Raw genomic sequence first — 27255 nt, forward strand, 5'->3', positions numbered from 1 at the left:
GTTAGGCATGGTGTCGATGTTCATATTCTTTATAATCCTGTTTTAAAAAAAAATATTTGAGTTTGTGTTGTAAGGAAAATACTAAAGCTAAAACAGTATATCAGAGGTAAAGTGTTTGACGCTGACCATAAGAAATATTACCCAGCTCTTTCATGTAAACCAGTTTCTCTAATAATGTTAGCAGTTTAAAATTTATATAGTAAAAAACGTAAACCAAGCTTTCTTTCCATAAAAAAGCTTGAACATTAAAATGGTATAAAATACCGACAGGTTGTTAGGTAAGACACATATGCAACAGTTAGGTATCTTTATTTCGAAACGTTTCGCCTACACAGTAGGCTTCTTCAGTCGAGTACAGAAAAGTTGATAGAAGCAGAAGATACTTGAAGACGATGTAATCAGTCCATCACTCGACTGAAGAAGCCTACTGTGTAGGCGAAACGTTTCGAAATAAAGATACCTAACTGTTGCATATGTGTCTTACCTAACAAAAAAGCTTGAAATCAAGATTTTAATGGTCAATAAAATTGCAAATTTGCACTTACACTGTCTAAATTTATAGTAAGTCATCCCTCTTAACGAATGTACAATTGATGTTTTTATATACTGGATGGTAATCAAATTTACTAATTATTTAATAAAATTTGCAATTTCCCTTCTGGAAAACACAAAATTCTCCAGGTGTCGTGAAGATAAAAATGATTCCAAGTTTTCTATCTCATTTAGAATTGATTAATTTCCCGCATTAAGTATTATCTAGTCTGTGAGAAGCATTAGTCAATAAACGTTGAAGCCTTCCACAAGTGGTAGATTCATCAATGGCCAGAACTTGCTACCATCTGCTGCTCAAAAGACTGCCACTCCCACGAGCCTCCCCTGGAGAGGGGAAGATGACCGACCACAGGCCTAACTTCTCTCTATGAGCCCCGTGAAGGCGGGGAATGGGGCTAGGCCTTGGGACAGATGGTCCCAGAAGAAGAGGTGGTACTCTTACCTCCTCCTATGAAAGACATAGGTCTCAAGACACTCCCAGGACAGGGAGCCAAGGGCAGGCCACCATCTGGAAAAGACCCGGCGAATCAAGAAGGTAGACTCAAATATACCTTTAACGCGCTTTAACGGGAATAAATAAACATTTTACTCTGTTTAACATAAAATTAGCTACTACTCACAATTATATTTCAGAGTCACTCTCCGGCCATAATAATAATAATAATAATAATAATAATAATAATAATAATAATAATAATAATAATAATAATAATCAGAATAATCAAAATAATATATTTATTTACTACAGTACATGTACAAGGTATACAGACCATAGCTGACATCAGTGACATACTACTATATAGAAAGTCGATTGTTATGCTGAGCATTTCCCGCAAATTAGGTCAGTTTTGTCCCAGGATGCGACCCAAACCAGTCCACTAACACCCAGGAACCTATTTTACTAAAGGGTGAATAGGGACAGCAGGTGTCTTATGGAAAAACGTCCCTAATGTTTTCCAGTCGTACTGGAGAAGATTTGAACTCCGGACCACAGCTCAGTGCTCTAGCGATCGTGCTACGGGACACATCTTTATAATTGTTATTCGCTTTTGAAAATCTGAAGTCAAGAAGATATTTTTTTTTAATTACTGGATATATACAAGGAATCATGGAATGGTTTCAATTACTTTATTAATAGGACACTTGGATATGTCAATAAGTGCATGATTTTTTTCAATTGCCATTCAGTTGTGTTAAAATTGTTTAGGTCATCGAATGATGCCTCGTGTTATGTACTTAATTAAAGCGAAAATTTGGAGGAAGAGAAATAACAGAATAAAAAGAAAAGGCACTCACTGAAAAGTGTCTCTTGGAAAAAAAGAAAATATCCTAGTCAGAGATTCCAAGATGATTAGTTGGTTAGGATTTGAAAGACGTTGACGCAGCAGTGTACCGCTGACAGTAATGTATAGAAAAGACGTTGATGCAGCAGTGTACCGCTGACAGTAATGTATAGAAAAGACGTTGATGCAGCAGTGTACCGCTGACAGTAATGTATAGAAAAGACGTTGATGCAGCAGTGTACCGCTGACAGTAATGTATAGAAAAGACGTTGATGCAGCAGTGTACCGCTGACAGTAATGTATAGAAAAGACGTTGATGCAGCAGTGTACCACTGACAGTATTGTAGAAAAAACGGTAATGCAGCAGTGTACCGCTGACAGTAATGTATAGAAAAGACGCTGATGCAGCAGTGTACTGCTGACAGTCATGTAGAAAAGACGTTGATGCAGCAGTGTACCACTGACAGCAATGTAGAAAAGACGTTGATGCAGCAGTGTACCACTGACAATAATGTAGAAAAGACGTTGATGCAGCAGTGTACCGCTGACAGTAATGTAGAAAAGACGTTGATGCAGCAGTGTACCGCTGACAGTAATGTAGAAAAGACGTTGATGCAGCAGTGTACCACTGACAGTAATGTAGAAAAGACGTTGATGCAGCAGTGTACCGCTGACAGTAATGTAGAAAAGACGTTGATGCAGCAGTGTACCGCTGACAGTAATGTAGAAAAGACGTTGATGCAGCAGTGTACCGCTGACAGTAATGTATATAAAAGATAAGTGTAATGAAAGCTTTTATTGTGACAATGTTTCTCGTCGTAGAGGTTGACATGCAGATAAACTATACATAGAATAATGGCACTTATGATGACGTTTCGGACTGACTTGGACCATTAAATATTTAGTAGTGAATGGTCCAAATAGGACCGAAACGTCGTGATAAGTTTCATTCTACTATGTGTGTTCAGGTTCATGATGTGTTGTTCCAGTCTCTGTATTGTGCCATGATGTGTTGTTCCAGTCTCGGTATTGTGCCATGATGTGTTGTTCCAGTCTCGGTATTGTGCCATGATGTGTTGTTCCAGTCTCGGTATTGTGCCTTATTTAATTCTTGACGTAAAGCTGATGAAACTACAATGAGTTAAATGTTGTCTCAGTAAAATTCTGCTGTGCACCTGACTTCCATTAAAGTAGGACATGCCTCACATAGGCCAGTAGGCTTACTTCAGTGTTTCTCTTTTGTTATTAACTGTGTTTAAATAACTTTAACATCATTTGCAGTCTTTAGTAGTACACACACAAAGGTATTGTTAGGTGTATCCTCGTTGAATACCTTTTATTTTACGAAGCTTCAGTATATTACAAAGTGGTCGAAAATATTCCAGTCACCTGAAAACCTTAAAACCGTATGAGCCATACAACGACTGGGCAAAGGGTGGTGATCTGGTCTGATTTAAGGAGAGGAGAGAGTAGTTCCAATTTCTCTGATCAACAGCCTTTTACCTAACTCAAAGTAACCTTCTCTGAAGAGAGTTGCCAATTATAGCTTTTTAAAATAACACCTGATCCCTAGTCTCTCATATTTTATTCTTTTAGTTTCACAATTAGTAAGTCGCAGGATTGCAATACGTAAAGTGACATCAAGGAAATGACGGAAACAAGGCAATCGCCGATTGATTTCGAAATCATAAATGACTCCTTAGGACATTTTGGCAAATTCCAGAAATATGTGTTTGGTATAAGTTGCCTGGGCTACTTTATTCCTGCTATGTCAGTGATCAGCATGACTTTCACTGACAATCCTGTCAAATATAGGTAAGTCATTCTTGCTGCCAATTAATAGTTGTACCAATTATTGTAAGCTGATCCTCTCCGTTCAGTGTTCATGAAAATAACTCAGTTCACTTTATTCCCACTGAACATTATTTTATTGTAAGTGATTTTCACACAGTTGAGTTATTTAGTCGTTTTAGTTTTTAAGGTTATCATCGTGACTTATTTCTGCTGTATTTTCCAAATAGGCTTTAAATAATAAGATGTTACAAGGACCCCAATGGAAATAAGCCAGTGTGACTTTTTTTGGGGTTATCCTAGCTAATTTTCACATATGTTACCAAGTATGATAATTATACTTATGTGTTTATTTAACTAAATGAACTTATCGATTTATTTACAGTTTCCATTAATTCCCTGTTTAAATTATTTAAATGTTTCTAGTGTACAGGTAAGTGAATTGTAGCTTTAATTATCTCAGAGTAATCTATAAGGTTTACAACTAATGCACATACTTATAACAGACTGCAAAGTAGGGTCAACATAGCAAGTGTTATAGACATTTTTTAAAACTAGTTACAGATAAATGGGACAGGGAAACAGAAGTTCCTGCCTGGTAGCCCATACTAGGCAGGTTCTTCTTTTTAATTATTGTGAATCTTAATTTTGCTTCGTGTATTATCGTGCCCACGGTCTTAGCTTCCTGGTTTACAACGTGATCAATGAGGCAGGTACAAATACAGTTTTGACTGTACTGACAAACTACGGAATAAAGGCACGCATAAAATATGCAAGCAATTAAAATAGGTAACTTTTCTCTCTGCTTTTTTTTAGAGCATTATAGAGAAAAAATATGCAGAACATGTATGGAAAGTAAGTTAAGAGATCTGGCAAGAGTAGTTGGAGGTAGTAGTCGGGTAGGCTAGTACCAGGTTATTTTATCGTGAAGAGAACCGATTGGATAACGAATTAGATACTTGTTCAGCACTTGGGTGTCTTTATTATGGACACGTTTTGCCAACCAGTGACTTCCACAGTCCAATATATAGATGAATGGTGGAAGATCATGAGTTTTGGAGCAGAGGTGAAGCATATCAAAAATAAAGATATCCAAGTGTAGCAGCACAAGTGTCTCAGTCAACAACTGTATCCAATCATCTTGAGGATGCTGACCAAGCTGGGTCTACAAGCAACACAATTCACTAGCTGGTGTTGTATTCTCTTGAACCTGACATCATGAGGCCAGACATAAACATAATTCACCTAATTTCCTTTCCTTATATTTTCTGTGCTTTTATTTTATCTAATCTGAAGATATAGACTCTTATTAGGGGACGTAACGTCTCTAAGTATTGGTTTTAAAATATTCATCGTATCACTTAGGATATTATTATAATTGCATTTAATGGCAGATTAACACCACAACCCAACTGTTCTTGGGTTTGAGTAAATAAATAAATTATGCTCAACGTGTAGGAAACTAATGAGGATTTCTATCACCACAAGTTTTGTCCATATAATACAGACATAATGAACAAAGAGAAATATTTAGTAGATTATTGTTAGGTGCAGTTGGGAGGGAGGGTAATCAAGAATGTGTTGATGTTATTTGATAGAGTAATCAATTATTAATCTTTGCAATATGTTACAACTCACTGACATTTGTACACTTAATTTAATGCAGTAATTACCTAGAATTCCAAGTATTAGGAACATGCTGCCTTTATTGAAGAACTTGTGACCTTATTGAACTTACTGCACTTGCTGAAATTGTTGCAATAATATAACTTCCTTAAGTTATTGAACTGGCTGCCATTGTTGAACTTGCCTTCTTTATCGAACTTGCTCCTCATACTGAACCTGCTTTTAAGGCGGAATAAGAGCTTCTTAATCCGGTTTACTGGTCTTCCCGCTCACCCTGAATTTATTTATTTTTTTAACTTTTTCTAAATTTGAATTTTTCTTCGATGCTCTGGTATAACGCGCACAAACGCCCTTATGGTGGTCTCCAGTTCCTGGGATCAAGTTTTCCTTGATTTGCGAAATTCCTATTTTTTCAGAGTCGAGTAAATGAAATGTGGAGTTTGTTACTCAGCGAGTTTCTGAGTCGCCCTATTAAATTTAGGCTTTACTGGTAGACACATAAGCGTGTGATACAGCACTTGGTTCACTTATAGGGTATATCTCTTGGGCTGCATAGTGTAACATAGAAAAATAAATCTACAGTTCCTGGGTCATTCATTTTTACTGTTATAATATATTTAAAAAACTCAGGAAACCCCAAATTTTTCCACTTCACTGGTATTTATTTGCTATTTAGCTAACATGTCACAACTCCTGGGTCCCATACACAAATTTTCGCTTGCCCTATTGAGCAAGGAGTCCGATGCTATTTAAGGCAAAATTTTAAGTTTTATGTATTCGGCGCTGCAAATATATACTTTCAGGGAGAACCTTGAGTTTTCCCTGAAGCAAGTTTATTCTTTTCTCTGAGGATGAGGGTTCCTAGGACAGTTCTAGAGGTCGTACCTCCCTATATATCTATATATAATGCGTGTGGTAAAAGTCAACTAAAATGCCGGGAACAATGGGCTAGTAACCCCTTTTCCTGTAATGATTACTAAAAAGAATAAGAAGAAAATTGTCAAAGTGGGAAGTCTGAATGTGCGTGGATGTTGTGCAAATGATAAGAAAGAGATGATTGTGGATGTTATGAATGAGAAGAAACTGGATGTCCTGGCTTTAAGTGAAACAAAGCTGAAGGGGGTGGGAGAGTTTCAGTGCAGAGAAATAAATGGGATTAGGTCAGGGGTTTCAAATAGAGTTAGAGATAAAGAAGGAGTAGGAATAATGTTGAAGGATAAGATATGGCAGGAAAAGAGGGACTATAAATGTATTAATTGAAAGATTATGTGGAGTAAAATAAAGGTTGGATGTGAAAAGTGGATTAGAGTAAGCCTATATGCACCTGGAGAAGAGAGAAGTGTAGAGGAGTGAGAGAGATTTTGGTAAATCTTGAGCGAATGTTTGGGGAGTTTTGAACCAAGTGTGAGAGTAATGGTGGTTGGGGATTTCAATGCTCAAGTGGGTAAAAATGTTGTGGAGGGAGTAGTAGGTTAATTTGGGGTGCCAGGGGTAAATGAAAATGGAGAGCCTTTAATTGAGCTATGTGCAGAAAGAGGTTTGGTAATAAGTAATAGATATTTTATGAAAAAGAGGATAAATAAATATGCAAGGTATGATATAGTACGTAATGAAAGTAGTTTGGTAGATTATGTATTGGTGGATAAAAGGTTGATTGGTAGACTCCAGGATGTACACGTTTATAGAGAGGCAACTGATGTATCGGATCATTATTTACTTTTAGCTACAATTAGAGTAAGAGTTAGATGGGAAAAGAGGAAAATTGCAACAACAAGTAAGAGAGAGGTGAAACAGTATAAACTAAGGGAGGAGGAAGTTCGGGTGAGATATAAGCAACTATTAGCAGAAAGGTGGGCTGGTGCAAGTATGAGTAGTGGGGGGGGCGGGGTTGAAGAGGGTTGGAATAGTTTTAAAAATGCAGTATTAGAATGTGGGGCAGAAGTTTGTGGTTATAGGAGGGTGGGTGCAGGAGGAAAGAGGAGTGATTGGTGGAATGATGAAGTAAAGGGTGTGATAAAAGAGAAAAAGGTTGAAGAATTGAGACACTCATGCAACACATGGGAATCTTTATTGAAGAAACGTTTCGCCACACAGTGGCTTCATCAGTCCAATACAAAGTAGAAATGGGTAAGGAGAGTAGAAGTTTTGAGGTAATCAGTCCCTCAACCTGGAATCGATGTGTTCAGTCTTGTAGGAAGTGCAGCACAGGGCCAGAGAGGTGGCTCATATACTGTGGTGAGATGAGTCCAAGCAGGAGGAGGCGGGATCACAGTGGGACCTGCCACTAGTGTAAGTAGGTCGTCGTCCAACGGTTGGGCAAGCGTTGAAGTCTTTGTACCAAGATCCTATGATGTTGCAGTATCTGACAGATGTGATGAATGGTTTTGAAAACCGACAAGTCTCAATTCTTCAACTTGTCGGTTTTCAAAACCATTCATCACATCTGTCAAGTGTCTCAATTCTTCAACTTGTCGAGAAAAAGGTTGCTTATGAGAGGTTTTTACAAAGCAGAAGTGTTATAAGAAGAGCATAGTATATAGAGAGTAAAAGAAAGGTTAAGAGAGTGATAAGAGAGTCCAAAAGGAGAGCAGATGATAGAGTGGGAGAGGCACTGTCAAGAAATTTTAATGAAAATAAGAAAAAAATTTGGAGTGAGTTAAACAAGTTAAGAACGCCTAGAGAACGAATGGATTTGTCAGTTAAAAATAGAGTAAGGGAGTTAGTAGATGGCGAGATGGAAGTATTGGGTACATGGCGGAATATTTTGAGGAGCTTTTAAATGTCGACAAGGAAAGGGAGGCGGTAATTTCATGCACTGGCCAGGGAGGTATAACATCTATCAGGAGTGAGGAAGAGCAGGATGTGAGTGTGGGGGAGGTGAGTGAGGAATTAAGTAGAATGAAAGGAGGTAAAGCAGCTGGAACTGACGGGATCATGACAGAAATGTTAAAAGCAAAGGGGGATATAGTGTTAGAGTGGTTGGTATTTCTTGATTAATAAATGTATGAAAGAGGGGTATACAAAGGGAAGGGGAACAAAAGAGATTGTAAAAATTATAGAGGAATTAGTTTACCGAGTATACCAGGAAAGGTGTACGGTGGGTAGGGGATGTGTAAATCAAGTGTTTACATTGAAGCATATATGTAAACGGTATTTAGATAAAGGTAGGGAAGTTTTCATTGCATTTATGGATTTAGAAAAGGCATATGATAGAGTGGATAGGGGAGCAATGTGGCAGATGTTGCAGGTATATGGAATAGATAGTGAGTTACTAAATGCTGTAAAGAGTTTTTATGAGGATAGTGAGGCTCAGGTTAGGGTGTGTAGGAGACAGGGAGACTACTTCCCGGTAAAAGTAGGTCTTAGACAGGGTTGTTTAATAGATTTATAAATGGCGTTGTAATAGAAGTAAATGCTAGGGAGTTCGGGAAAGGACTGGGATTAAATTATGGGGAATCAGATTCAAAACAGGAATAAACACAGCTACTTTTTGCTGATGATACTGTGCTCTTGGGACATTCTAAAAAAAATTGCGAAGGTTATTGGACGAGTTTGGTAGTGTGTGTAAAGGTAGAAAGTTGAAAGTGAACATAGAAAAAAAAAGAGTTTAGAGGGTATCAAATGATTTAGATAAAGAAAAACTGGATATCAAATTGGAGAGGAGTATGGAAGAAGTGAGTGTTTTCAGATATTTGGGAATTGACGTGTCAGCAGATGGATTTATGAAGGATGAGGTTAATCATAGAATTGATGAAAGAAAAAGGTGAGTGGTGCGTTGAGGTATATGTGGAGACAAAAAACTTTGTCTATGGAGGCAAAGAAGGGAATGTATGAAAGTATAGTGATATCAACACTCTTATATGGGTGTGAAGCTTGGGTTGTAAATGCTCCTGCGAGGAGATGGTTGGAGGCAGTGGAGATGTCCTGTCTAAGGGCAATGTGTGGTGTAAATATTATACAGAAAATTCGGAGTGTGGAAGGTGTGGAGTTAATAAAAGAATTAGTCAGAGGGCTGAAGAGGGGCTGTTGAGGTGGTTTGGCCATTTAGAGAGAATGGATCAATGTAGAATGACATGTAGAGCGGATAAATCTGTAGGGGATGGAAGGCGGGGTAGTTGTCGTCCTCGAAAAGGTGGAGGGAGGGGGTAAAGGAGGTTTTGTGGGCGAGGGGCTTGGACTTCCAGCAAGCGTGCGTATATATATATATATATATATATATATATATATATATATATATATATATATATATATATATATATATATATATATATATATATATATATATATATATATTATTTTTATTATCACACTGGCCGATTCCCACCAAGGCAGGGTGGCCCGAAAAAGAAAAACTTTCACCATCATTCACTCCATCACTGTCTTGCCAGAAGGGTGCTTTACACTACAGTTTTTAAACTGCAACATTAACACCCCTCCTTCAGAGTGCAGGCACTGTACTTCCCATCTCCAGGACTCAAGTCCGGCCTGCCGGTTTCCCTGAACCCCTTCATAAATGTTACTTTGCTCACACTCCAACAGCACGTCAAGTATTAAAAACCATTTGTCTCCATTCACTCCTATCAAACACGCTCACGCATACCTGCTGGAAGTCCAAGCCCCTCGCACACAAAACCTCCTTTACCCCCTCTCTCCAACCTTTCCTAGGCCGACCCCTACCCCGCCTTCCTTCCACTACAGACTGATACACTCTTGAAGTCATTCTGTTTCGCTCCATTCTCTCTACATGTCCGAACCACCTCAACAACCCTTCCTCAGCCCTCTGGACAACAGTTTTGGTAATCCCGCACCTCCTCCTAACTTCCAAACTACGAATTCTCTGCATTATATTCACACCACACATTGCCCTCAGACATGACATCTCCACTGCCTCCAGCCTTCTCCTCGCTGCAACATTCATCACCCATGCTTCACACCCATATAAGAGCGTTGGTAAAACTATACTCTCATACATTCCCCTCTTTGCCTCCAAGGACAAAGTTCTTTGTCTCCACAGACTCCTAAGTGCACCACTCACTCTTTTCCCCTCATCAATTCTATGATTCACCTCATCTTTCATAGACCCATCCGCTGACACGTCCACTCCCAAATATCTGAATACATTCACCTCCTCCATACTCTCTCCCTCCAATCTGATATTCAATCTTTCATCACCTAATCTTTTTGTTATCCTCATAACCTTACTCTTTCCTGTATTCACCTTTAATTTTCTTCTTTTGCACACCCTACCAAATTCATCCACCAATCTCTGCAACTTCTCTTCAGAATCTCCCAAGAGCACAGTGTCATCAGCAAAGAGCAGCTGTGACAACTCCCACTTTGTGTGTGATTCTTTATCTTTTAACTCCACGCCTCTTGCCAAGACCCTCGCATTTACTTCTCTTACAACCCCATCTATAAATATATTAAACAACCACGGTGACATCACACATCCTTGTCTAAGGCCTACTTTTACTGGGAAATAATTTCCCTCTTTCCTACATACTCTAACTTGAGCCTCACTATCCTCGTAAAAACTCTTCACTGCTTTCAGTAACCTACCTCCTACACCATACACTTGCAACATCTGCCACATTGCCCCCCTATCCACCCTGTCATACGCCTTTTCCAAATCCATAAATGCCACAAAGACCTCTTTAGCCTTATCTAAATACTGTTCACTTATATGTTTCACTGTAAACACCTGGTCCACACACCCCCTACCTTTCCTAAAGCCTCCTTGTTCATCTGCTATCCTATTCTCCGTCTTACTCTTAATTCTTTCAATAATAACTCTACCATACACTTTACCAGGTATACTCAGCAGACTTATCCCCCTATAATTTTTGCACTCTCTTTTATCCCCTTTGCCTTTATACAAAGGAACTATGCATGCTCTCTGCCAATCCCTAGGTACCTTACCCTCTTCCATACATTTATTAAATAATTGCACCAACCACTCCAAAACTATATCCCCACCTGCTTTTAACATTTCTATCTTTATCCCATCAATCCCGGCTGCCTTACCCCCTTTCATTTTACCTACTGCCTCACGAACTTCCCCCACACTCACAACTGGCTCTTCCTCACTCCTACAAGATGTTATTCCTCCTTGCCCTATACACGAAATCACAGCTTCCCTATCTTCATCAACATTTAACAATTCCTCAAAATATTCCCTCCATCTTCCCAATACCTCTAACTCTCCATTTAATAACTCTCCTCTCCTATTTTTAACTGACAAATCCATTTGTTCTCTAGGCTTTCTTAACTTGTTAATCTCACTCCAAAACTTTTTCTTATTTTCAACAAAATTTGTTGATAACATCTCACCCACTCTCTCATTTGCTCTCTTTTTACATTGCTTCACCACTCTCTTAACCTCTCTCTTTTTCTCCATATACTCTTCCCTCCTTGCATCACTTCTACTTTGTAAAAACTTCTCATATGCTAACTTTTTCTCCCTTACTACTCTCTTTACATCATCATTCCACCAATCGCTCCTCTTCCCTCCCGCACCCACTTTCCTGTAACCACAAACTTCTGCTGAACACTCTAACACTACATTTTTAAACCTACCCCATACCTCTTCGACCCCATTGCCTATGCTCTCATTAGCCCATCTATCCTCCAATAGCTGTTTATATCTTTCCCTAACTGCCTCCTCTTTTAGTTTATATTACCAATAGGAATATTTTATTACATATTTATATTACTGTTACCACGAACGGAGTGGTATTGATCAGTAACAACATTGCACTAGCTATGGAGTCGAACCCATGCTGTTTTGGCCCGCCTCATGGTGAGCGAGGACGCATGACGCTTTAAGAAACTTTACTTTCAACAATTTTGCAGAACTTATTTCAGGAGATAGTGAATATTAAATTTATTCAGAAGTACACAGGTACTTATTTGGGTAACAATAAATTTATAAATGATTTTCTTTGCCCAGATGTGCGGTGCCAAATTGTGATGACAACAGTACCAATTATATGGAGATCTTCACAAAGTGGGCCATCCCAGAGGGTGACCAGTGTCTTGTCTGGACAATTAAGAACAACATTACTGACCAATGTCAGCCAGATGTATTTTCTAACTCAACTACATCTTGCTCACAGTGGGTTTATGACACATCATTGTTCTCTGCAACTACTGTCACTCAGGTTTGTGACCATGTATGCTATATTTGTTTATTCATTTTAATGCAATTTACTGTTATTATTAAATATGTACATATTTCGTTGAATTTTATCGCGCATTAAGACTCGAATACAGAGTGGCTCCTTTTCCTGAGTGGCTCCCTTTTTCACACCTATGTGCTAATGACCTTGACCCCACCCACGACCCCCGCCCACGACCCCAGCCCACGACCCCCGCCCACGACCCACCCACGACCCCCCCCCGCGCCCCCCCCACCCGCGCCCCCCGCGCCCCCACCCGCGCCCCCCGTGCCCCCCGCCCCCGCCGCGCCCTCGCGCCGCACCCCGTCGCGCCCCTCGCGCCCCTCGCGCCCCGCGCCTTCTGCTGCGCCTTCTGCAGCGTCGTCCGGATCGCCCCCGCGCCCCGAATTTTTTTCCGATTTTTTTTCGAATTTTTTTTTAAATTTCTTGTGCTCTCCTCGGATCAAATTTTTGAGGTTTCCCCTCCCACTTTCACCCCCCATCCCAATTTTTTTTTCTCGATAATACAAAGACTCCAATTCCTCGGATCAAGCTTTTGGATTCTCCCCCCTATGTATTTTTTTTCGAAATTCTTATGATCTCCTTGCATCAAGTTTTCTCGATAATACAAAGACTCCAATTCCTCGGATCAAATTTTTCTCGAAATCAAAGACTCCATCTCCTTGGATCAAAGTTTTTCTCGAAATCAAAGACTCCATCTCCTCGGATCAAGGTTTTCTCGATAATACCAAGACTCCATCTCCTCGGATCAAGTTTTTGGATTCCCCCCCTCTGGGGGTGAGCATTCAAATGAACTCCTCCTATGGGGCATGGTACTCTCTCTTACTACAGGTCTAAACAAGTATTCCTCTCATCAAGTCAAATGAACTAAGAAGAGTGTTTACTCGGCGGTCAGTGACGTCACACATACAAGCTGAATCTTGTCGACTTCCCCCTATGTCAGTGACGTCACGTGATGACCTCACACATACAGGCTGAATCTTGTCGACTTCCCCCTATGTCAGTGACGTCACGTGATGGTCGCACACACAGGCTGAATCTTGTCGACTTCCCCCTATGTCAGTGACGTCACGCGATGACCCCGCACACACAGGCTGAATCTTGTCGACTTCCCCCCCCCCCTTCACATTTCATATACAACATAGCGAAAACATTTTCACTCTTAACCCAGGATAATCCAAATAATTTCACATTTTTTTCGTTAATACCCACAACAATCCACAATTTCTTTACAACACAAGTCTAGACATTTTTCTCGTTTTAACTATTTCATCTCAGGTCATTCCCCACGAAGTAACCTTCTCTCTCTCCTCCTCCCCACCCTCCCGAACCCTCACACTCCAACCAACACCTCACAATTTTCACTCATAACCCCCAATTTTTCTCGTTTTAACTATTTCATCAGAAAGTCACCACAACACTTATAACCACTTTTCGATAAATTCACTAGTCACAATTTTACATATTACGAAGTTAATACGCACACACACCTCACTTTACTTTGAACACCTTCAAAACACTCTCATAAATCATTTGAATACTCACAAAAATACCTTTGAACATTTCCAAACAACACTGAAACACTTCCAAAATATCATTTTGAATACTCCCAAATAAGATTTGACAGCTCTAATTTATCTGCACTTACACATTTCATTAAATTACAACTCATCCCCCCAAACTCCTCCCTCAGTCTCCAGACTTCACAACATTATCACAAAAACTAACTCAAACACTTTACTTTGAACATCACCAAAAAACACCATCAATTGCCTTTAAATACTCCAAAAACATCATTCGAACACCCCCAAAATCACCTCTGAATACTCCCAGAACACCTTCATAAGTACTCTTGCACATCATTTGAACACCTTCAAAAACACCTTTGAATAACCTCAAAACACCATTTGAGTACTCCCAAATACACCACTGAATACTACTAAAACACCACTGAATACACTCAAATCACCACCAAAATCACCATAAACTAAGATCAACGCCCACAATCCACAACACCCACATCCCACAACTCCAACATCCCACATTATTTTTCTCGTTTTAACTAATTTCATCAGAAAAAAGTCACAACAACAACCCACAACTTATAACCACTTTTCAGCATCTCTAGTTCGACAAACAACACCCACAACCCACAACACCCACAACTCACATTTTTTTTTTCGTTTTAACTAATTTTCATCAGAAAAAGTCACAAAAACACCCCACTTATATCATCTTTTTTTTTTTTGGTATCTCTAGTTCGACTACATTACCCACAACCCTCATCAATTACCAATTTATTCACATTTTTTCCCCCTTCTTTTTACTGAATCTTAAATGTAATACACATTCCTCTTTACATTACTAAAATTCTAATAAAATCCTCTCCATACCCATGTCCTTGTATCCACATAAATTGATATTATACTCGTATCAACTAATCTCACTATCCAACTATTGCGACATGTTTCAACACCCTCCATTCTTTTCCAATATATCATAACTTTTCAATTCTATAATTTCTTTTTAAAATATTCACACATTACCTTTATTTTCAGTAAAATCTCCCCATATTTCATTAAATTTCTAATACAACCCTCCCCATACCCCTCTCCATCTCACCCGCATTTCTTCACATCCACTCACCCATCTCCCAACACACCTCTTCTGAACACACACAAAAATTACATTTCACACCTAACCTAACCTAACCTATAACCTAACCTAACCTAACCTAACCTAACCTAACCAAACCTAACCTAACCTAACCTATCCAAACCTGACCTGACCTAACCTAACCTAACCTAACCTAACCTAAGCTAACGTGACCTTACCTAACCAAACCTAACCTAAACTATCCTAACCTGGCCTAACCTAACCTAACCTAACCTCATCTAACCTAACCTAACCTAACCTAACCTGACCTAACCTAACCTAACCTAAACTAACCTAACCTAACCTAACCTAGCCTCACCTAACCTAACCTTACCTAACCTAACCTAACCTAACCAAATCTAACCTCACCTAACCTAACCTAACCTAACCTAACCTAACCTAACCTAACCTAACCTGACCTGACCTAACCTGACCTAACCTAACCTAGCCTAACCTAACCTAACCTAACCTAACCTAACCTAACCTAACCTAACCTAACCGAACCTAACCTAACCTAACCTAACCTAACCTAACCTAACCTAACCTAACCTAACCTAACCTAACCTAACCTAACCTAACCTAACCTAACCTAACCTAACCTAACCTAACCTAACCTAACCTAACCTAACCTAAACCTAACCTAGCCTAACGTAACCTAACCTAACCTAACCTAAACCTAACCTAACCTAACCTAACCTAACCTAACCTAACCTAACCTAACCTAACCTAACCTAACCTAACCTAACCTAACCTAACCTAACCTAACCTAACCTAACCTAACCTAACCTAACCTAACCTAACCTAACCGTAACCTAACCTAACCTAACCTAACCTAACCTAACCTAACCTAACCTAACCTAACCTACGTGACCTAACCTAACCTAACCTAACCTAACCTAAACGTAACCTAACCTAACCTATGCCAAAAACAAGGCAAATACCACATCTAGTATCGGGCCCTTACTCAGACTTCATGAATGAGCCTCAAAGCTCCATAAATGTATGCCAGATTTCCGACATTACCCTAACTCCGATAGATTTCGAAAAAGCCATTGACAACATGCCTATGCACTCAGCCCCGGGCCCAGACTCGTGGAACTCTGTTTTCATTAAGAACTGCAAGAAACCCCTCTCGCGTGCCCTAAGTACACTATGGAGGAGGAGCTTGGACATGGGTGAAATTCCACAGTCACTTAAAACAACGGATATAGCCCCACTCCATAAAGGTGGCAGCAAAGCATTAGCTAAGAACTATAGACCAATAGCTCTGACGTCCCACATCATAAAAATCTTTGAAAGAGTGCTAAGAAGCAGGATTGCAAATCACCTGGATTCCCAAAATCTGCACAATCCAGGGCAACATGGGTTCAGGGCAGGTCGCTCCTGCCTCTCACAACTACTGGATCACTATGACATGGCCTTGGATGCACTGGAAGAAAATCAGAATGCAGATGTAATATACACAGACTGCCATAGTGAAGAGCTCTGTTCCACAAGGCACAGTACTCGCCCCCATCTTATTCCTTATCCTCATATCAGACATAAACAGAGATATACACCACAGCACCGTATCATCCTTTGCGGATGATACTAGGATCTGCATGAGGCTGTCATCTGCTGAGGACGCGGTTAACCTCCAAGAAGATATAAACAAAGTTTTCCAGTGGGCAACGGTAAACAATATGATGTTCAATGAGGACAAATTCCAACTACTCCGTTATGGAAAACTGGAGGAGATAATAACTAGAACAGAGTATACTACTGACTCCGGCCATACAATAGAGCGGAAAAATAATGTAAGGGACCTGGGAGTAGTAATGTCTGAGGATCTCACTTTCAAGGATCACAACAGTGCCACGATCGCACGTGCAAAGAAAATGATAGGATGGATAATGAGAACTTTCAAAACGAGAGATGCCAAGCCCATGATGATCCTTTTCAAATCACTTGTTCTCTCTAGGCTGGAATACTGCTGTACATTAACATCTCCATACAAAGCAGGTGAAATCGCAGATCTAGAGAGTGTACAGAGATCCTTTACTGCACGTATAAGTTCTGTCAAGCACCTTAACTACTGGGAACGCTTGGAAGCACTTGACTTGTACTCGTTGGAACGCAGGAGGGAGAGATATATCATAATCTACACTTGGAAAATCTTGGAAGGAATGGTCCCAAATCTGCACACAGAAATCACTCCCTACGAAAGTAAAAGACTGGGCAGGCGATGCAAAATGCCGCCAATAAAAAGTAGGGGCGCCATTGGTACACTAAGAGAAAACACCATAAGTGTCCGGGGCCCAAAACTGTTCAACAGCCTCCTCACTTTACTTTGAACACCTTCAAAACACTCTCATACATCATTTGAGACCACCTTTTCTCAATATCTCTCATCCACAACCTTTATCATCTCACTACAGAACAACCCCAAGATTACTTCGAACACTCTCATAAATCATTTGAATACTCACATAAACACCTTTGAACATTTCCAAACAACACTGAAGCACTTCCAAAATATCATTTTGATTACTCCCAAATAAGATTTATCATCTCTAATTTATCTACACTTACACATTTCATTAACTGAAATTACAACACATCCACCAAACTCCTCCCTCAGTCTCCAGACTTTACAACATTAGCACAAAAAAACTAACTCATACACTTATGACATGAGACATTACCATATCTAACACACTGACTAACTTTGAACCAACTCTGAACACCACTGATCTTCTTCAAAAAATACTCTGCACATCATTTGAACACCTTCAAAAAACACCATCAAACACCTCCGAATACTCCCAAAACACTACTGATTACTACCAAATCACCACTGAATACTACCAAATCACCGTCAAAATCACCAGAAACTAAGTTTAACATCACCATCTAACATCCTTTTTATAGAAATCCCCTCAAATCACTATAACCAAGAACTCCCTCCCCATTTGGCGCATAAAAAAAAAAGCATGAACACAAACCTAATACGCAAACACTTAGTACATGATCACCATCAACTGAAAACATATCTTGTACACACACATAATCTAAGACAACCACCAACTACAATCACCCATGTTCACTTACCTCAAAAATCACTAATATCACAGAAAACACTCATTTTTATAAACATTTCACACACACAAAAAAAAAATCATATTTGACAATATCTAAGCGCACTCACCTCACTACCACCAACACACGATGTCACACCTCACAGGACCGACGAGCTCACCTCCAGTGACGTCACACTCCCATTGTGTTACTTGGTGGTTGGTAACATCACACCCAACCCACCTTGTTTCAACCTGTTGTACCCTACATTATCTAAGAACACTATATCCAAGACGATTACCAGATTTTATGACCCCACCACCAAGATCACAGAAAACACACATTTTTATAATTATTCACACAAAAATCACGATCACCAATTCCATATCATGTTTACCGTCATCTATCAACACTCATCACCAAGATCACCAAAAATCTAAGATCATGCATCTCAAAACTACTATGATCACTGAAAACACTTATTTTTTAAACATTCGCACAAAAATAAGACATACACAAAAATACCACAACACTTCCACCAACATCTATAACATAACATGAGCACTATAACATATCACTATCACAAAAAAAATAATACACAGACACCCACATCTTATACATTTCAATCACAAATTTAAGACATGAGACATACACACCAAATCTAAGACATTCACCTCCAACTAAGACATACACATCTTAACTAAGACATACACCAAAAAAAACCTATACTTGACATATTGCGATATGAATATTCATACCGCATTTATGTTGCATATCACATTTCCTCATCCACATCATCCCTAAAACATCCTTCCTTATTCATTCCGTATATCTCCTAGAGTTGTTTTAACCCCGACGGGCCCATCACGACGTAGGAGCCAGAGTGTAGTATCACCAGTCCAACACCACCTACTACACTCTGGCTCCTACGTCGTGATGGGCCCGTCGGGGTTAAAACAACTCTAGGAGATATATGGAATGAATAAGGAAGGATGTTTTAGGGATGATGTGGATGAGGAAATGTGATATGCAACATAAATGCGGTATGAATATTCATATCGCAATATGTCAAGTATAGGTTTTTTTTTGGTGTATGTCTTAGTTAAGATGTGTATGTCTTAGTTGGAGGTGAATGTCTTAGATTTGGTGTGTATGTCTCATGTCTTAAATTTGTGATTGAAATGTATAAGATGTGGGTGTCTGTGTATTATTTTTTTTGTGATAGTGATATGTTATAGTGCTCATGTTATGTTATAGATGTTGGTGGAAGTGTTGTGGTATTTTTGTGTATGTCTTATTTTTGTGCGAATGTTTAAAAAATAAGTGTTTTCAGTGATCATAGTAGTTTTGAGATGCATGATCTTAGATTTTTGGTGATCTTGGTGATGAGTGTTGATAGATGACGGTAAACATGATATGGAATTGGTGATCGTGATTTTTGTGTGAATAATTATAAAAATGTGTGTTTTCTGTGATCTTGGTGGTGGGGTCATAAAATCTGGTAATCGTCTTGGATATAGTGTTCTTAGATAATGTAGGGTACAACAGGTTGAAACAAGGTGGGTTGGGTGTGATGTTACCAACCACCAAGTAACACAATGGGAGTGTGACGTCACTGGAGGTGAGCTCGTCGGTCCTGTGAGGTGTGACATCGTGTGTTGGTGGTAGTGAGGTGAGTGCGCTTAGATATTGTCAAATATGATTTTTTTTTTTGTGTGTGTGAAATGTTTATAAAAATGAGTGTTTTCTGTGATATTAGTGATTTTTGAGGTAAGTGAACATGGGTGATTGTAGTTGGTGGTTGTCTTAGATTATGTGTGTGTACAAGATATGTTTTCAGTTGATGGTGATCATGTACTAAGTGTTTGCGTATTAGGTTTGTGTTCATGCTTTTTTTTTATGCGCCAAATGGGGAGGGAGTTCTTGGTTATAGTGATTTGAGGGGATTTCTATAAAAAGGATGTTAGATGGTGATGTTAAACTTAGTTTCTGGTGATTTTGACGGTGATTTGGTAGTATTCAGTGGTGATTTGGTAGTAATCAGTAGTGTTTTGGGAGTATTCGGAGGTGTTTGATGGTGTTTTTTGAAGGTGTTCAAATGATGTGCAGAGTATTTTTTGAAGAAGATCAGTGGTGTTCAGAGTTGGTTCAAAGTTAGTCAGTGTGTTAGATATGGTAATGTCTCATGTCATAAGTGTATGAGTTAGTTTTTTTTGTGCTAATGTTGTAAAGTCTGGAGACTGAGGGAGTAGTATGGTGGATGTGTTGTAATTTCAGTTAATGAAATGTGTAAGTGTAGATAAATTAGAGATGATAAATCTTATTTGGGAGTAATCAAAATGATATTTTGGAAGTGCTTCAGTGTTGTTTGGAAATGTTCAAAGGTGTTTATGTGAGTATTCAAATGATTTATGAGAGTGTTCGAAGTAATCTTGGGGTTGTTCTGTAGTGAGATGATAAAGGTTGTGGATGAGAGATATTGAGAAAAGGTGGTCTCAAATGATGTATGAGAGTGTTTTGAAGGTGTTCAAAGTAAAGTGAGGTGTGTGTGTGTGTGTGTGTGTGTGTGTGTGTGTGTGTGTGTTGGGTGTGTGTGTGTGTGTGTAGGTTAGGTAGGTTAGGTTAGGTTAGGTTTTAGGTTAGGTTAGGTTAGGTTAGGTTAGGATAAGTTAGGTTAGGTTAGGTTAGTTAGGATAAGTTAGTAGGTTAGGTTAGGTTAGGTGTTAGGTTAGGGATAGTTAGGTTAGGTTAGGTTAGGTTAGGTTAGGTTAGGTTAGGTTAGGTAGGTTAGGTTAGTAGGTAGGTTAGGTTAGGTTAGGATAGTTAGGTTAGGTTAGGTTAGGTTAGGATAGGTTAGGTTAGGTTAGGTTAGGTTAGGTTAGGGTTAGGTAGGTTAGGTTAGGTTAGGTTAGGTTAGGTTAGGTTATAGGTTCGGTTAGGTTAGGTTAGGTTAGGTTAGGATAAGTTAGGTTAGGTTAGGTTAGGTTAGGATAAGTTAGGTTAGGATAGGTTAGGTTAGGTTAGGACAGGTTAGGTTAGGTCAGGTTAGGTTACAGTTAGTCTGGAAAGAGATGATTATGTGATTTTCTACCTTGGGTGTGAACACCATTTCATGGCGTCTGTCTGACCTGAGTTAGGTTAGGTTAGGTTACCGCATTTCATGGCGTCGTTGGAGGGGGGAAGGGGTGTACAAAAATCATGGCAATACTTTTAGGTTATTAGGTTAGGTTAGGTTAGGTTAGGTTAGGTTAGGTTACAGTTAGGTTAGGTTAGGTTAGGGTTAGGTTAGGTTAGGTTGTCTAGGTTTAGGTTAGGGTTAGGTTAGGTTAGGTTAGGTTAGGTTTAGGTTAGGTTAGGTTAGGTTAGGTTAGGTTAGGTTAGGTTAGGTTAGGTTAGGTTAGGTTAGGTTAGGTTATAAGGTTAGGTTAGGTTAGGTTAGGTTAGGTTAGGTTAGGTTAGGTTAGGTTAGGTTAGGGTTAGGTTAGGTTAGGTTAGGTTAGGTTAGGTTAGGTTAGGTTAGGTTAGGTTAGGTTAGGTTAGGTTAGGTTAGGTTAGGTTAGGTTAGGTTAGGTTAGGTTAGGTTAGGTTAGGTTAGGTTAGGTTAGGTTAGGTTAGGTTAGGTTAGGTTAGGTTAGGTTAGGTTAGGTTAGGTTAGGTTAGGTTAGGTTAGGTTAGGTTAGGTTAGGTTAGGTTAGGTTAGGTTAGGTTAGGTTAGGTTAGGTTAGGTTAGGTTAGGTTAGGTTAGGATAGGTTAGGTTAGGTAAGGTTAGGTTTAGTTTAGGTTAGGTTAGGTTAGGTTAGGTTAGGTTAGGTTAGGTTAGGTTAGGTTAGGTTAGGATAGGTTAGGTTAGGTTAGGTTAGGTTAGGTTAGGTTAGGTTAGGTTTAGTTTAGGTTAGGTTAGGATAGGTTAGGTAAGGTTAGGTTAGGTTAGGTTAGGTTAGGTTAGGTTAGTTATGGTTAGGTTAGGTTAGGTTAGGTTAGGTTAGGTTAGGTTAGGTTAGGTTAGGTTAGGTTAGGTTAGGTTAGGTTAGGTTAGGTTAGGTTAGGTTAGGTTAGGTTAGGTTAGGTTAGGTTAGGTTAGGTTAGGTTAGGTTAGGATAGGTTAGGTTAGGTTAGGTTAGGATAGGTTAGGTTAGGATAGGTTAGGTTAGGATAAGATAGGTTAGGATACGTTAGGTTAGGTTAGGATAGGTTAGGTTAGGTTAGGTTAGGATAGGTTAGGTTAGGATAGGTTAGGTTAGGTTAGGATAGGTTAGGTTAGGTTAGGATAGGTTAGGTTAGGTTAGGTTAGGTTAGGATAAGTTAGGTTAGGTTAGGTTAGGTTAGGATAGGATAGGTTAGGTTAGGTTAGGATAGGTTAGGTTAGCTTAAATTAGGTTAGGCTAGGCTAGGTTAGGTTAGGTTAGGTTAGGTTATGTTAGGTGTGTGTGTGTGTGTGTGTGTGTGTGTGTGTGTGTTAGGTGGTCATAGAGTTTTGTGAATATCTTGGTTACAGTGATTTTAGTGGATTTGAGATGGGTGATGAGATGCATTTGTGGATGTGAAATGTGATTTTTGTGTGTGTTCAGAAGAGGTGTGTTGGGAGATGGGTGAGTGGATGTGAAGAAATGCGGGTGAGATGGAGAGGGGTATGGGGAGGGTTGTATTAGAAATTTAATGAAATATGGGGAGATTTTACTGAAAATAAAGGTAATGTGTGAATATTTTAAAAAGAAATTATAGAATTGAAAAGTTATGATATATTGGAAAAGAATGGAGGGTGTTGAAACATGTCGCAATAGTTGGGTAGTGAGATTAGTTGATGCGAGTATAATATCAATTTATGTGGATACAAGGACATGGGTATGGAGAGGATTTTATTAGAATTTTAGTAATGTAAAGAGGAATGTGTATTACATTTAAGATTCAGTAAAAAGAAGGGGGTAATTGATGAGGGTTGTGGGTAAAAAAATGTGAATAAATTGGTAATTGATGAGGGTTGTGGGTAATGTTGTCGAACTAGAGTTGCTGAAAAGTGTTTTGAGGTTATAAGGTGTGTAAGTTGTGGGTTGTTGTTGTGACTTTTTCTGATGAAATTAGTTAAAACGAGAAAAAATTGTGGGATGTTGATGGTGATGTGGGATGTGGTGTTGTGGGTTGTGGGATGTGTTGTGGGTGTGTGGGTGTTGTGGGTGTTGTGTGGGTTGTTGTCGAACTAGAGATCGAAAAAGTGGTTATAAGTTGTGGGTTGTTATGACTTTTTCTGATGAAATTAGTTAAAACGAGATGTTTGTTGTGACTTTCTGATGGATAAAACGAGAAAAAATTGTGGGTGTGGGATTGTAGTTTATGGTGATTTTGGTGTTTTGAGTGTGTTTTAGTAGTACTCAGTGGTGTATTTGGGAGTACTCAAATGGTGTTTTGGAAGTGTTTCAGTGTTGTTTGGAAATGTTCAAAGGTGTTTTTGAAGGTGTTCAAATGATGTGCAAGAGTACTTATGAAGGTGTTCTGGGAGTATTCAGAGGTGATTTTGGGGGTGTTCGAATGATGTTTTTGGAGTATTTAAAGGCAATTGATGGTGTTTTTTGGTGATGTTCAAAGTAAAGTGTTTGAGTTAGTTTTTGTGATAATGTTGTGAAGTCTGGAGACTGAGGGAGGAGTTTGGGGGGATGAGTTGTAATTTAATGAAATGTGTAAGTGCAGATAAATTAGAGCTGTCAAATCTTATTTGGGAGTATTCAAAATGATATTTTGGAAGTGTTTCAGTGTTGTTTGGAAATGTTCAAAGGTATTTTTGTGAGTATTCAAATGATTTATGAGAGTGTTTTGAAGGTGTTCAAAGTGAGGTGTGTGTGCGTATTAACTTCGTAATATGTAAAATTGTGACTAGTGAATTTATCGAAAAGTGGTTATAAGTGTTGTGGTGACTTTCTGATGAAATAGTTAAAACGAGAAAAATTGGGGGTTATGAGTGAAAATTGTGAGGTGTTGGTTGGAGTGTGAGGGTTCGGGAGGGTGGGGAGGAGGTAGGTTACTTCGTGGGGAGTGACCTGAGATGAAATAGTTAAAACGAGAAAAATGTCTAGACTTGTGTTGTAAAGAAATTGTGGATTGTTGTGGGTATTAACGAAAAAAATGTGAAATTATTTGGATTATCCTGGGTTAAGAGTGAAAATGTTTTCCCTATGTTGTATAAGAAATGTGTAGGGGTAAGTCGACAAGATTCAGCCTGTGTGAACACCGCTTGTACGTACTGTGCTTCACATGAAAAGGTGGTCATATATATATATATATATATATATATATATATATATATATATATATATATATATATATACATATATACACATACACATATACATACATATACACATACACATACATATACAACCCACCCAGTAAAGCTTACACTCCCCCCCCCCCCCCATGAAAACGTGCCACTTTCACCTTAGATACACAGTGACAAATCTCTTATACATACACATTTGTAAAAGCATTAAAAACTTCAATGACAATATATATATAAACACAATCCAGCCAGCTAAACGGCTGACACTATAATACAAGGAATGTCTGAACCTGATGGCTCACATCCACCATAGAACACAATCCACCCTACCCTCATATACCCTATGGTAATAATTAATATGCACGGTGGTGGGTTTAAGACACTACCGCTGACACTTCAACCCCCCCCCCCCCATGCCTAGTGACTGTGTCTGCCGTCACCACTCATAACCACCAACAGTCCTTGATAGTAATTAGCGTCTTATAATATATCACCCTAAAAACACGCTACACACATAAACCTACCACAATAATAAATAAATTTACACATTATTCCCTCCAGCAGACAGATTATTTACACTGTCGGAGATAATCTATACATCACATCCTACAGAGAATGGACAACATTAGACATCTAAAATAATATGACATGTGTATCACATGACCTGCTATTGCAGAGATTACTTAAACTCCTACCCCCCCCCCCCCTCCCCAAGTGAAAAACTGACCAGTTTCACCTGGAAATACACAAGATCAAAAACTCATTCACTTGAACATATATAATGAAAATGTGAAAAAAAAAAAAACATCTGTAACAATATATAAGCAAAAACACCCCAGGCAAGATCTTACATTATATACAATACCAAAACGTTCCACTAGTTAAAAAACAGGTATGAAACCTCATTATTATGACAAGTTACATTGCTCATATATAGGTAGACATGTATAATTACAGGTTAAAATATGCTTATATACTAACATGCTTATGTACATCCTTACAAAACATGAAGGAATCCTTAGATAAATTATAATCATCGGTGTTCACAATAACACCAAGACATTACATTGAATATCACATTGAATATCACCTCAACATCCTTTCCTCACACAATTCCACACACACTCACACAAATCACACAATCGACCTCTGCAACACCCCCCCCCCTGGGAAGGCCAGCCCGTTCATTCCCCTGACCGCTTATAAAGACCATAAATCCCTCAAAAGAAAGTCCCTGTAGCCCTCCGAGAAATCCCTCTCCCACCTCCTACCATATATTTCCCTGTTGCGACACTTTGTTCTATAAAAGGATGCTGCTATGGCCATCCTACGTTCCTCCGCCCCTTTGTCTCTCATTGCCCATGATATATACACAAAATCAACCATTAAGTAAGCCACTGCCCTTTGAACCTTTACCCCAACCCCACCTACATCTAAACTGAGCGCTCTCAAAACCGACAACCCTTTCCCCCCCACATACCGGATTACTTTCCCTAACCATTCCCGCACAATCCCTAGGCTTTCACAAAAATAAACTACATGAAAAGCTGATTCATCTACCCCACAAACCTGACACACCCCACCCTCCCTTATTCGCCTATTTCGTAAAACAACCCCAGACGGCAATATTCCGTGAAGAAACCTATACATTACCTCCCTCACGCGTGGCCGGATGCGTAACCCTTTTAATCGGCCCCAAATGTCTTCCCATGCGTACATCGGGTACACTCCTTCCGTTGCCACTACCACCCTAGGCCATATCTTCCTCTCCATGGACCCTACCCGCATGTTTCTCGGCTCTCTGACCATCATCAATAGACGCAACAACTCCTCACCATCTCTCAAATCTTGTCCCTTCCACCATCTCCGAAGATCTCCCTGCAGCATCCCCAACCCTCCACTCCCTTCCCCCCGAGCCCTTAGCAACCCATGTTTCACATATACACACTTCAACCTTCTTTCCAAATGAATTAACCCCAGCCCTCCCAAGGCCACCGGAAGTGTTACCACCTCTCTTTTCAACCAATCGCATCCCGAACCCCAGATAAAACGGAAAACTCTGCTCAACAATCTCCGGACATCCCCATACACCAAAGGGTACAAAGCTGCCACATGCCATATTTTACTGTACAAAAGCACATTGACCACAATGACCCTCTGGTGTAGCGTAAGATGTGTCGGCCTCAATCCTGACAATCTTCCCAATACCCTATCTACCACACCCTTTGAATTATTCTCCCTCGCCATCTGAGCATTACCCATATACACAACTCCACAAATTTTCACCCGGTCCACGACACTCCACCTCACCCCCCCACCCCCGCCCTCCTGCCCATCCCATTCACCCAATATCATGAGCTTTGATTTATGCACATTCACTGCCATACCTGTTGCCATCCCAAAAACATCTATAACTCTCTCCAGACCCTCCAATCCCTCCCTCCCACTCACTAGGACAGTTGTGTCATCAACGTAACCTATGATACTGGGACTCCCACCTCGTATGTCCTCCCTTACCCCCTCCTGTATGCACCTTTCCACTGCCCTATAAAACGGATTCTGTAAACATGCAAATAATATTTGTGACAACGGGCAACCTTGCCTCAATCCCCTGCCCATTTTCACATGCAACCCCACCCTCCCATTTATCTGTACACACATCCCAGCTCCCCGATATAAAGTACGTGCCCAATTCACAATGTCCTCCCCGAACCCTTGCCACTCCATGATTCTCCACAGAGCCTCCCTCTCGACACTGTCATATGCCGTTCTCCAATCCAACGCCAATACCCCACGTTCCCCCTCTTGTGGACCCTCAATAAACCTTCTAATAACCCCATGCCC

General features: G+C 39.6%; 1 protein-coding gene across 1 annotated transcript in view; it reads left to right on the forward strand.

The window, feature by feature from the left end:
- The window catches only part of LOC138854709 (organic cation transporter protein-like), a 115756-nt gene that overhangs the window by 33607 nt on the left and 54894 nt on the right, over window positions 1-27255 (forward strand). Inside the window, exons 2-3 of the mRNA XM_070099469.1 lie at window positions 3432-3650; window positions 12202-12412. Of these exons, the coding sequence (XP_069955570.1) occupies window positions 3484-3650; window positions 12202-12412 (378 nt within the window). The 5' untranslated portion in view covers window positions 3432-3483. The remainder of the gene's footprint in view (window positions 1-3431; window positions 3651-12201; window positions 12413-27255) is intronic.

Source organism: Cherax quadricarinatus, chromosome 67 (genome assembly GCF_038502225.1).
Source record: "Cherax quadricarinatus isolate ZL_2023a chromosome 67, ASM3850222v1, whole genome shotgun sequence".
In the NCBI taxonomy this organism is placed as follows: domain Eukaryota; kingdom Metazoa; phylum Arthropoda; class Malacostraca; order Decapoda; family Parastacidae; genus Cherax; species Cherax quadricarinatus.